At 35.2% G+C, this 12,234-nt stretch overlaps 1 protein-coding gene across 1 annotated transcript; it reads right to left on the minus strand.

Annotated features, from left to right (window-relative positions):
* Positions 1-10,769: 10,769 nt before the first annotated feature.
* LOC125235992 lies at positions 10,770-11,439 on the minus strand. The gene has a single exon (XM_048142669.1). The coding sequence runs from the start codon at positions 11,400-11,402 to the stop codon at positions 10,827-10,829; it is 576 nt and encodes a 191-aa protein (XP_047998626.1). The 5' UTR covers positions 11,403-11,439; the 3' UTR covers positions 10,770-10,826.
* Positions 11,440-12,234: the final 795 nt, after the last annotated feature.

The raw sequence follows: 12,234 nt of genomic DNA on the forward strand, positions 1-12,234 counted from the left end.
GTAGGGAATCCTTGGAGGTCTGCTCATGATTCGGTCGAGTACCGATCGTAAAGACTCCTTGGACACATGGAAGGCTATTATGGAAGGATTAGTGTTAAAAGAACTGCCTGAGTGTATATAAATGCGCTAAAAAGAATTAATTTTCTTGGCCGAATACGGACTTTGCTGAATACGAATATTCGGCCGAACATTATTTATTTATTTAATCTTTATTGCACAAAAGAAAAATCTTGCAGTACATAAGAAAAATTTGGTTTTGACTTAATGTTACTTTAAGGCATTCTCTACCAGTCAACCTCAAGGCTAAGCAGAGGGACTGTGAGCGGTGCTACGATTTCAATAGTAAAATCAAAACAATGGAAATTTATTTACTTTGTTTATTCGGTAAATATTCGGCAATATAACGGAACTATTCGGCCGAATACAAACATTGAAAAACTTGCCGAATATGCCGAATACCGAATATTTACGGAATATTCGGCCCATCTCTAATTAGAGTCACTTTACGTTGACCCATCGAACTATCGTCATCTCTTAAATTGTAATTTTTAAAAATTAAATTAGGTTTTGATCATTTTTGATTTTTACCGAGCGCAGAATATATAAGTACTAAGAAAGCAAAAGAAACATTTTCCATAAAAAAATACTAGTATGAGATGTGCCTCTTATATACAAATGTGAAATTGTGGATCCCCTTACGTTAGATACTAGATAGACACATTATAAAGTACATATATTACAATAATTATAGCAATAATATACATTTCCTCAGAACGGACGAAAAAAAAGATTTATTATTTATTCGATTATATTATGCATTTTATTAAACGCTGAACTCGACGAAGCCGTCAACAAAAAAAGAAAAGAGTAAATTTCAACATATTCATTCCAGTGAATACATACCATACCTAGGTATACCTACCCAAGACCTACTTAAACCTAAGTAAGCGATTGTATGAGCAATTGGCACGGACTCACGTAGCAAGGATCAGCAAATAAGTCACTTATGCATGATTAATAATAATATTACCTAATGTATTATTATTAGATATCTTTTAGAATTTTATATTATTATACCCTTTCTTCCCGTGGGTGTCGTAGAAGTCGACTGTTGGATATGGGTTAAATTGTGGCGCTTTCTGCCTTAGAGTGGCACTGAAACTTCGTAGTTCATGTGCTCTGCCTACCCCTTTTATTACTACCCCTTTATTATAGACGTGATTATATGTTTTTATGCATATGCATCTAGCAGCAAACTGCCATTATATCAAAATATACAATGCATGGACCACAAGAAAGACGAGAAAAAAATGTGGAAATCAACTACCTACAGTGGAATAAATAGTTGGTACTGAGTGGTTAAAATCGATTTATCGTGCAAGGCAACAGAATTATTTTACTTAAGTATGTTTTTTTTAATATAAAGTCTGGTTCCAAATACAAAGAGCCAATAAGACATAATACTTACATAAATAAAAAATATTAAATTGGTAACGACGATCAAAACAAACAAACTACTTATTAAACAACAGGACAGACAAGAACAACATAATTTCTATCGAAGATAAAACAACACCACACAAAAGAGCTTTTTTATTGCTGAATTAGAAAAAAAATAGAAAAGACAAATAACCCTAACAACAAATGACTAGATATCAAAGGACAGTGAAACAACACATATGTATAACGAAATTAGCAACTCAACTTTGGTTCCCTTTTCAACAGTTTTAAATTATGATTACTTTTTTAACAATTCCGGAAATCACTTTACAATCCCATTTTTATAATAATTTGTATTTTTCAGAACGAAAACACTCGAGTGAACCAAACAACATCCATAAATTACAAATAAGACTAAGACTCGTGGAAGAGATGAAAATCTCCAAAAAATATAAATCACTCATTATTTGACTCTTCACGGTAGCGGTAAAAAAAAACAAGCGATTCCGATTACAAATACTTTTCCCTTAAAAAGAAACAGTTGACGCTCATTAGCATCTCAACTTTGGTTCCCCTTTCAGACAGTTTTAAATTTTGATTATTTTTTCAACAATTCTGGAAATTACTTTACAATCCCATTTTTATAATAATTTGTATTTTTCGGAACGAAAACACTCGAGTGAACCCAACAACATGTGTTAAATTAGAAATAAGACTAAGACTCGTTGTGCAAGAGATGAAAATCTCCAAAAAATATAAATCGCTCATTATTTGACTCTTTAAAAAAACAAGGAAAATAAACGAATCCGATTAGAAATACTTTTCCCTTAAAAAAACAGTTGACGATCACTGTGAGGAGATGGTAACTTAGGTATTATTTGGTAAGTGCTAATAGCTAGAGTGGACTGCACCGGTCGGCTGTAAAGGCCAAGTGGAAGGGGGCAGCAAAATGCAAACTTACATTTACAGAATTGCATTGTTACACTTCATTAGAGATGTGACCATCGAAGTATTAGGAGTTTTATAAAAATAAAAAAGGGAAAAAATATTTTCAGTACAGATGGTGTTTTTTTACGCACTAGTGCGAGTAGTGGTTCATTATAGGTCAGGTTGAAATTTCGGATGGCCATCTGTAAAAAACGTCGTTTTTTCGTGTCGATTTAAAACACTCCCTTCGGTCGTGTTTTAATTTGTCGCCATTTTCGAACTTCCTTTTTTAAGTCGTAATGTCTCGAGTCTCATTGATTCGCCTTCTATATGACACTGAGTCCATTAGCGACGCGTCAAATCGTATTCAAATGAGAACTCGATATGAAGCGGCCATAGTTGTTGGTATAAAAAATATAACTAGCGTAATAAGTAATTTTTACCGAATTACACGTTTGTGGACATTGACGACCAATCTAGTGTAGTATAGCAGCGTACCCTAGAATAGCGTAGTTGGTACTTAGTGACCCTGCCTCCTAAACCGATGGTCCTGGGTTCAATTCCCGGCAAGGGCATTTATTTGTGATGAACACAGATATTGAGTCCTGAGTGAGTATAGTTATCTTATGTATATCGTCGCCTAGCACCCATATTACAAGCTTTGCTTAGTAAAGGTTTAGTTTAGGTTGATCTGTGTACGGTGTCCCCCAATATTTATTTATTATTCATTTATAAATACAATGTCGGTGTCGGTCACCGACCCATGAATATTTACTTAGTCCATAAATTAAATATATGAAGATTATACCATTTCCCGTGTGGTGATGGGTTAAGAATTTCACCACCCCCTTTCTTCCCGTGGGTGTCGTAAAATGCGACCGCCTAAGAACGCAATGTCACAAAACTAGATGGCGAAACCACTAAAAAATTGTAGTATGTGTGTGTGTAATACCATTTCATACATTAAACTGCGACCGCCTAAGAACGTGCAAAAACTAGATGGCGCCACTAAAAAAAATGCCTTGCTGCCAGTTTGTAGATGGCGTTAAGTGTTACTTTCGACATAGAGTAATCAATGGCAAAAAACTAAGTTTTATACTTCTTCTTTGTTTAATATTTCTAAAACATCACTAGAGTTTACTTAATTATTAGACTCTAAAAGTAATTCTTAAAAAACCGGCCAAGAGCGTGTCGGGCCACGCTCAGTGTAGGGTTCCGTAGTTTTCCGTATTTTTCTCAAAAACTATTGAACCTATCAAGTTCAAAACAATTTTCCTAGAAAGTCTTAATAAAGTTCTACTTTTGTGATTTTTTTCATATTTTTTAAACATATGGTTCAAAAGTTAGAGGGGGGGGACGCACTTTTTTTTCCTTTAGGAGCGATTATTTCCGAAAATATTAATATTATCAAAAAACGATCTTAGTAAACCCTTATTCATTTTTAAATACCTATCCAACAATATATCACACGTTGGGGTTGGAATAAAAAAAAAATCAGCCCCCACTTTACATGTAGGGGGGGTACCCCAATAAAACATTTTTTTTCCATTTTTTATTTTTGCACTTTGTTGGCGTGATTGATATACATATTGGTACCAAATTTCAGCTGTCTAGTGCTAACGGTTACTGAGATTATCCGCGGACGGACGGACGGACGGACGGACGGACGGACGGACGGACGGACGGACGGACGGACAGACAGACATGGCGAAACTATAAGGGTTCCTAGTTGACTACGGAACCCTAAAAATGTATTTTTAGTGGCGCCATCTGGTTTTTGCACGTTCTTAGGCGGTCGCATTTTATTTTAATGTATGAGATGTTATAATCTATATTTAATTTATGGTTAGTCTGTAGTTTTAGTCGTGCTCCACCACGGGTTTGGAACTAAGTTTTATTCTTCTTCTTTGTTTAATATTTCTAAAACATCACTAGAGTTTACTTAATTATTAGACTCTAAAAGTAATTCTTAAAAATCAACTTCAGATCAGAGTCTTTCCCAACCCTATTTCTATGCTGACTAAAACGTGATAGTAATTAGAAACATGGAGTATCGAGTTCCAGTTCTTACAGTTATTTGTGTGATCATCATAAATATTAGGCGCCGTTCGCGTATGACGGCAGTCTATGTAGGTATAAGGTACAGTCAGCCAAAAAAGTGGTTTACCACTTTTCGACCTTATGTGTTTTAAATAGAGTCGAAAAGTGGTAAACCGCTTTCTTGACTGACTGTACAGTAGGCTGGGTCGATTTTGAAAAAAAATTTTTTTTGATGCTGGGTATGTTTAAAAAGTTGCGTTTTGGTCTATTTAGCATAAGAAAAATAATTAAAAAAAAATCTGATATAACTTTTAGCTCTCTACCATAGCTTGAATATTAAAAAAAAATTTTCCGACGTTTTTAATTTTATTTTTAAAATGTGTTATAAAGCGTTTCGTAAGATTTTTTAAGTTTATTCATTAATTGCGAGTATCAGAACGTACATTACAGATACTTTTTTTTACATCATAGACAATGGTAAGCGTACTTGCGTCAAAACTGTCAACTCAATTTACGCGTTTGCCGCCAATTTGTTCATAAAAACTTCAAGTAAGAGTTCTCATAATTACTTAGTTTTATTTGGTGGTTTTTATGTAAAAAACTATTTAATCGAGTGGAAAAAGTGCTACAAGACGTAGGGCTTATATCTCACGATGACAAAAACTTAGTAGTGGATAAAAGCAAGCTACAACGGGCTCGACATAACGAAAAACTTAACTTGCAGGAGAATGTATCTTATAATCAATTGGAAGCGATTTATTTTGACGGCAGAAAGGACAAAACCTTGCTTATAGAAAATTCAGACGGTCGTTCTTATCGTAGACTTACTGTGGAAGAGCATATATCGCTTATAAGTGAATCTGGCTCCGTATATTTAGGACACACGACACCACTGCCGTGTCATACCTATGTCATGTAACTTGAGTTACATGATATACGCGTAACAAGTTTTATTCGTGTTTTTATGAAAGTCTTTACCTACCAAGTGAAAAAAAAATCATAAATCTCTTACCAATTCCTCATACGAGCTTGTCACTAAACTCGTGTAACTCCGTTTTTGCCCTAGTGAGCTGTGGCTATCTCCCGTAACTAACAGTTACAGTAGATAGCCACGACACGCCTTTTACGCATCGAGCAATTTGGAACTCAGTTACAGTACTTAGGCACGACAGACTTAGTCTTATATTATAGGCAGTCATAGAAGACTCTGCCTTATATTATAGGCAGACATAGAAGTTTTTGTGGCAAAATAAAGTGATTGAAAAAATTAAATATTGACAAATATATTATCGATATGATAAGAAGCTAGCTACCGTAAACGGCACGCGGTCTTAGTTTCAGTGTAGTTAATAATCTAACCACAAAATTAAAATTTTGAAAAAACCCCCGACCGTGACCTAGTGGACCGATTTTCATGAAACGTGGCTAAGAACACTCCCGACTAACTCAGCTTTCAGACAAAAAAAAAACTAAATCAAAATCGGTTCATCCGTTCGAGCGCTACGATGCCACATACAGACACACACACAGACAAACAGACAGACAGACAGACAGACATACATACATTAGTTTTTGCGTCGGGGGTTAAAAGGCAACTATCATGATAGTAATAAGGTTCAAATCCATAAAAAGTCATTTCGGAGATAACACGTTTTGTCATCATCTTCGAAAAAAGTTACCTGCATACTGCGAACTGTTCCATAAATTTGAACCTTATTGCTATACGGTAGTTGTTTTTTAACTACACTGAGACTTTAGCGCGTGCCGTTTAAAAGGGACTTAGCCACGTGAATAATAGAAACAAAGGCTTTTGTTTAACAGATTACGGCAAAAACCAAAACAACATCTCAAAAAAATCATACTATACCAGAACATGCAAACAAAAACTGGAACAGGACAAAAAACGCAACAGCTTACAAGTCATTGCTCCTTTCTTTATTATCTATCCATCCCATTGTATTGTTGAATGTGGGTTACTAGGCCAGTAGTAATAAGGAGGTCACTGACCCATATTTCGCTAAACAATAGTACGGATAGATAACAAAAGATTTGGGTCAACCTGCTAACAAAAAAGGTGCATTGTTTATCTACAATTTAGGACAGTAGTACAATCCCTTGTTAAGTTTATGCCGTAATTTATAAGAACGTAATAAATATAAATTTAACATCATATTAAGGCTAGATCTAGATGTGATCTAGATTACATACCTATATAGTTATCTGATCAAACATTCAAATACTATATACAACGTGCTTTTATTGAATTCCGACAACTTTAAGGGAAGGTTTGTTTATTAGGTCAAATAAATTTTTTTTCCCCTCACTAGCTAGGAAACACGTGTTTTGTCCTTTAATACCAGCGGGTAAAAACTCATTTTATCCACTAGTGGGTAAAGTAATTTGACCTTAAATAAAGTCAAATTAGTTGTTTTAAAATTAATAAAAGTAGGTGAATCTAGTAATAAAGATGATTTACCACCTGTGGAACTACTAGAAGCAGTGATAAACGCATTTTTTGCGTTGTAGTTTCCTCGCTATAATGAGGGGAAAAGTTTTGTGTTACACTCGGTGCAAATGTATTTTACTTCTCGTGTGTTAAAAAACTCGCAAGTTCAGGATTCTATTCTCGAACCACTCGCTTTGCTCGTGGTTCAACTATAGAATCCTTTCACTTGCTCGTTTTTCAATTCCACACTCGGCGTTAAAATACAACTTTGCCCCCTTGTATAACAAATAACTATTAAGAAACTGCTGTGTTAAACTCTTATTAAAAAAAAAAAATTACTGAACACACGTGGTTCAACATTTACCACTTTCTAATGTTATTTGTTTTGACATGTGCCGTCAGACAATTAAAACGAATTAATTAATTTATTATGTACGAAAACGAAAAAGAATTTATTTTTTATATACTGCGTGTTTTCTGTTAATGGGCCTAACTATGTGTTGAATTTAACGGGAAACGAAAAAAACACGATGTATAATTATTAATTGATTGAATTACAACATTACTACAACAATAAACTTGTATCTAAGCCAACTGAGAAAAATATTTTAGTTAACGTGTCGTGCCCAACTACTGTAACTTGAGTTACAAGACGTCGCAAAACAGACTTTGTATGGGGACCCTGTCGTGCCTAACTACTATATAGCCTATAATTTTAAATATATCCAAAAAATATGTTTTTTTTGTGCATCTACATCAGCATTACACTTACTACAATGTAACTGTGTAGTTTTTTCTTTATATTTCCACACCAGTATTGAATGCAGATCGAATTACCAAAAAAAACTTTAAACTGATTTTACTCAAAACTATGTTTTTCGAGTTACATGAGATAGGCGTGACACGGCAGACCACGAACAGGAACTGGTAAAGAAATTTGCAATTCAATCGTTGAATACTGTCAAAGCCACAAAATCGACTTAAATGATTTAAAATGTATAGGTTGTGATGGGACTGCCACTAACACTGGTTATAAATCAGGAGTTATTAACTGAGTTGAAGTTGCAAAAACCATTACAGTGGCTTATATGCCAACTCCATGCGAATGAGTTGCCTTTACGACACTTATTTTGTCAACTGGATGGAGGCACAAGTGGACCTAGAGAATACTCGGGGCCCATAGGAAAAGCTCTCGAAACCTGTGATAAATTGCGTGTAAAAAAGTACGCAGCGATTACTAGCGGTATTCGTAATATAGACCAAAGTGTAATAAAATCTTTAAGTACGGACCAAAAGTATTTGTACGAAATGTGTTGTGCTGTGTCAACAGGCACTTGTAGTGCAGAACTCGCAAATAGACAACCTGGAAAGATGGCTCATTCTCGTTGGCTTACCACAGCAAATCGAATATTACGATACTATATTGGATGTCAGAAACCGTCGAATAAATTGAAAACTCTAACAGAGTATATTGTTAAAGTGTACGCTCCGGTCTGGTTCGAAATAAAGCAAAAATCCTCCTGTATTTTTGGTGCCCACCATGTATTTAATTTAATACGTTTAACTAGATCCTTCGATAACAAAGTCAGATCTATAATTGATCCTGTGATACAAAGGAATGCTTTTTTCGCTCACCTGAAAACATACTGGTCGCTATGGTATCGGATGAGAGGAAAGTTGTGAAAGAACTTGCTCTTAGAAAATTTTTACAAGCAAGACGTCAGCCAACCAGTAATTCTGTCAGGGTGTTTAAATTGCCTCAGCTCAATTTTCTTGCAACTGATTATATAGACATGATAATCTGGGCTGAGTGTCAAGTTACACCTCCGCCAATAGTGAGCCATTTGTCTGAAGAGGATTTGCAGAAGATGATAGACAACGTCTCACCGTCTCGAGATGTAATTTTCTCTAAATTTCCATGTCACATGCAGGCTGTAGAACGTTGCATAAAACTTGTGACGGAAGCATCGATCACGGTGGCTTCAAAAAATGCACGAGATGGAATTATTCGGACCAAACTGAAATCCAGATCTGTAATGCCATCTTTTGATAATAAGGCACAATACAACTGCTAACGTCGTTAAAGTACAAGTTCTTCAACACTTACATTTTCGAGATTATACTTCTACATTGTGACGAATTGCTTTTTCTAATACTAATTACACTATGTTTTATATTATACGTGCGTTTTTTAATTATTTAGTAATATAAAAAAATCAATATAAACATACACGAAAATTACACAAAATATTTAAAAAAGTCAAATCTTTGAACATCTGTAGAGGGCTAAATCATATAACGGATTAACATTATTTATACTAAATCTAAGAGGTTAAACATAATAGCAATTTTTTAGACCCCCCCAGATACGATTTATTACAAAAAAAAATTTTCCATATAAAATCGACCCAGCCTACTGTACAGCGGAAAAAATGGACCAATTACGTTTGCCCCCCAGTCAAGATTTGCCCTGTTGTACCTTACGTATTTTGCCAATAAATCCATATTAATATTATAAATGGGAAAGAGTGTGTGTCTGTTTGTTTGGCCGTCGATCACGGCAAAACGGAGCGACGAATTGTCGTGATTTTTTAAGTGGAGATAGTTGAAGGGATGGAGAGTGACATAGGCTACTTTTTGTCTCTTTCTAACGCGAGCGAAGCCGCGGGCAGAAGCTAGTTATATATAAGGGAGTATAAGATAGATCGACCCCCCCCCCCCCCGCCCTCCCTATGTAGTTGGTATGTAAAAATGCTATTATTTTAACTCTGTTTTAGTGTTTAATTTTCAAAAATTTCGTCCCTAAAAAGTAGAAAACACCCTTAAAGTCTTACGTAATCGATGCAGGATGGCTTAGGTCACGCTTAGGTGGTCCAAAGGGCCAAAAGTCCTAATATACGTATACACCGTGTTCTATTTATTTCCGTTCAATTCGACACGTCTGCGTTTTTGTGGTTGTTTATGATCTTTAAAAACTGTTATTATTACAAAATCGATTAAATTTAATAATTTTCGCCAGGCAAATTCGCACACAATTAATTAATAATTTGATTAAAGTCTATTCATGTAGTTTTATGTAAATTATTTTCAAAATGGTCGCTTTCTTGCTCTGAACAAACATTCAATCGTGTGCGTATTCTGATGATTTAAATTGACTTTAGTAGCTCGCATATCCTCGGCTGCTTCTTGTATTCTTTGAAGTAAAATATCTCGAATTGCTATAGGTTGAAATACTTGAAATATATTCGATGGGTAACTTTGCGGGTTATTTGTACATTTACGTAGAAAATAATCACTATTCAACGCTACAAGCTTTAGAGCCATCTATGAACGGTCGGCAGAACTTGTATAAGTAACGCTTTGCTCTGAAGTCTCGATAGGCGTTACATTTGCCTCCGTTTCGTTATCCGCTGGCGACAGAGGGCATGGCAATCACTATTGCAAGCTTTAAATTTTGGTGACAAAGCTTTTGTTATTCGCAAAATTTTACATTTATCAACACGCAGAAAATATTGTCAGAAGACAACTGAATATCATTAAGTTGTACCTACCTACCTACTTGGGCCATTTTTTCAAAGTTGTCCACCCCACTTTTTTGTAACATGGGTATTTTTTACGCGATTCATACTTAGAATTCCAAATGTCCCAAGATTTTTATGTTACATTTTTCAAATCTTCCATTCTATTAGAATTGAAACCACTTTTTTTTTCTATTAGAATTGAAAAATATCGCGATTCTGAGTGGACTTAAAATTAAAAAATAAAATGGGGGGACGACAACTTTGAAAAATATGTCCCACGTACTATTTATAACCGCATAACTAATATAATGAATAGAATTTCTGTCGTATTCGATTACATTGAAGCTATTGCGGTATCGGCTTATCGACTTGGTTTCGATTAAGTAAAACCTCACTGCACGCAATACACTTTATTAGGTACTAATACTTAGTTCCACTCACGCGTATTCTCACTAAAGCTCGTCTTTGACGAGTTTCAATAGTTCATCATCTTCCTCCGTCCACACATCAGGGTTCGACGTCATCTGTCCCAGCGCCTCCATCCTTCTATCCATCGTCACTCTGTCCAGGATATGCTCCATCTTCATATGCATACAGTCATTAAACACCGAAGCGTATTCACAAATCTCAAATATACCCTCCACGGCTTTCAAACATTCTTTAATAGCGCTTCTTAGACGCGCTAACACTTCACTATCTTCCCCATATACCGCTTTATTCGCTTCCAGAAGATTCCTTGGGACTATCTTGTTCTTCACGATGATAGAATTACGCTTTAAAATACAGGCCACGAAGCACTTCCCTTGAAGGGTCGACTGAGGTATTCTTTTAAGGAATGTTTCAACGTCTGTCATAGAAGCTTTAACTTGCCGCGCGCATTCGGTCAAATTCTTTCTGAAAGGTTCTACCTCTGCACCCATCTTCTTAAACTGTTCTACGTGTTCTTCTTTAGACATAGGCTGGAAGCATAGGATGCTCGCTATCAAAAATGCAATGATTGTGACGAAACTCGTGAAAGTATTTCGCATTTTCGTGTCGTGGGTCAAAATCGGTCGTTTCGCTCTGCTTCGCTGCATGCTTTTGTTCATTGTGTGTAAAATAGAAAGAAGAAAGAAAGAAAGAAACGTTTATTAAAATAACAAAGTGTTACATGTTATTCTGGTCCCCACACTAGGCACAGCCTGTCCTGTGGTGGACATAAAACATAAACAGAGTTTATAATTGAAAACAAAATAAAAACAAGATTCTTACAGGTAAAAATACGAAAGAGCAGAAACAATTAAGTGTTTTGCGTAGATAAATAAACGAAATTGTAAGTAATTCAGATTCAACGGTGCAGTTTACAGAGGTACCAAAAAGGCGAAAATATTTAGAAACAAAATAAAAAGAGATCGCAATTATTTTATAATTAGGTAAGTACTTATAATAAGGAAAGTAATATTTTTCTTCTTTGGAATAAAATTTGACTTTAAATAACATAACAGGTTGTTTTCCCCATATACTTGTATATATATAGTTTATGTTGTGTGTGTGTCTGTGTGTGTGTATGTGTGTGGGTGTGTGTGTGTGTGTGTGTGTGTGTGTGTGTGTGTGTGTGTGTGTGTGTGTGTGTGTGTGTGTGTGTGTGTGTGTGTGTGTGTGTGTGTGTGTTGTGTGTGTGTGTGTGTGTGTGTGTTTCTCTGTGTTTATTGTGAGTTTACTTTTTAATAAAATTTTTTTTTTTTAATATAGTATCTTGATAAGATTTTCTGTGTCTTTATATGATACATGCATTAATTTCTTTGATAAAAGCCTTTTTGCCTCGTGAACAGAGTGTTTTTTAAAGTCGTAAATCTTAACCAGTCGGTTATAAATTCGGGG

This window comes from Leguminivora glycinivorella, chromosome 18, assembly GCF_023078275.1.
Source record: "Leguminivora glycinivorella isolate SPB_JAAS2020 chromosome 18, LegGlyc_1.1, whole genome shotgun sequence".
Lineage (NCBI taxonomy): Eukaryota > Metazoa > Arthropoda > Insecta > Lepidoptera > Tortricidae > Leguminivora > Leguminivora glycinivorella.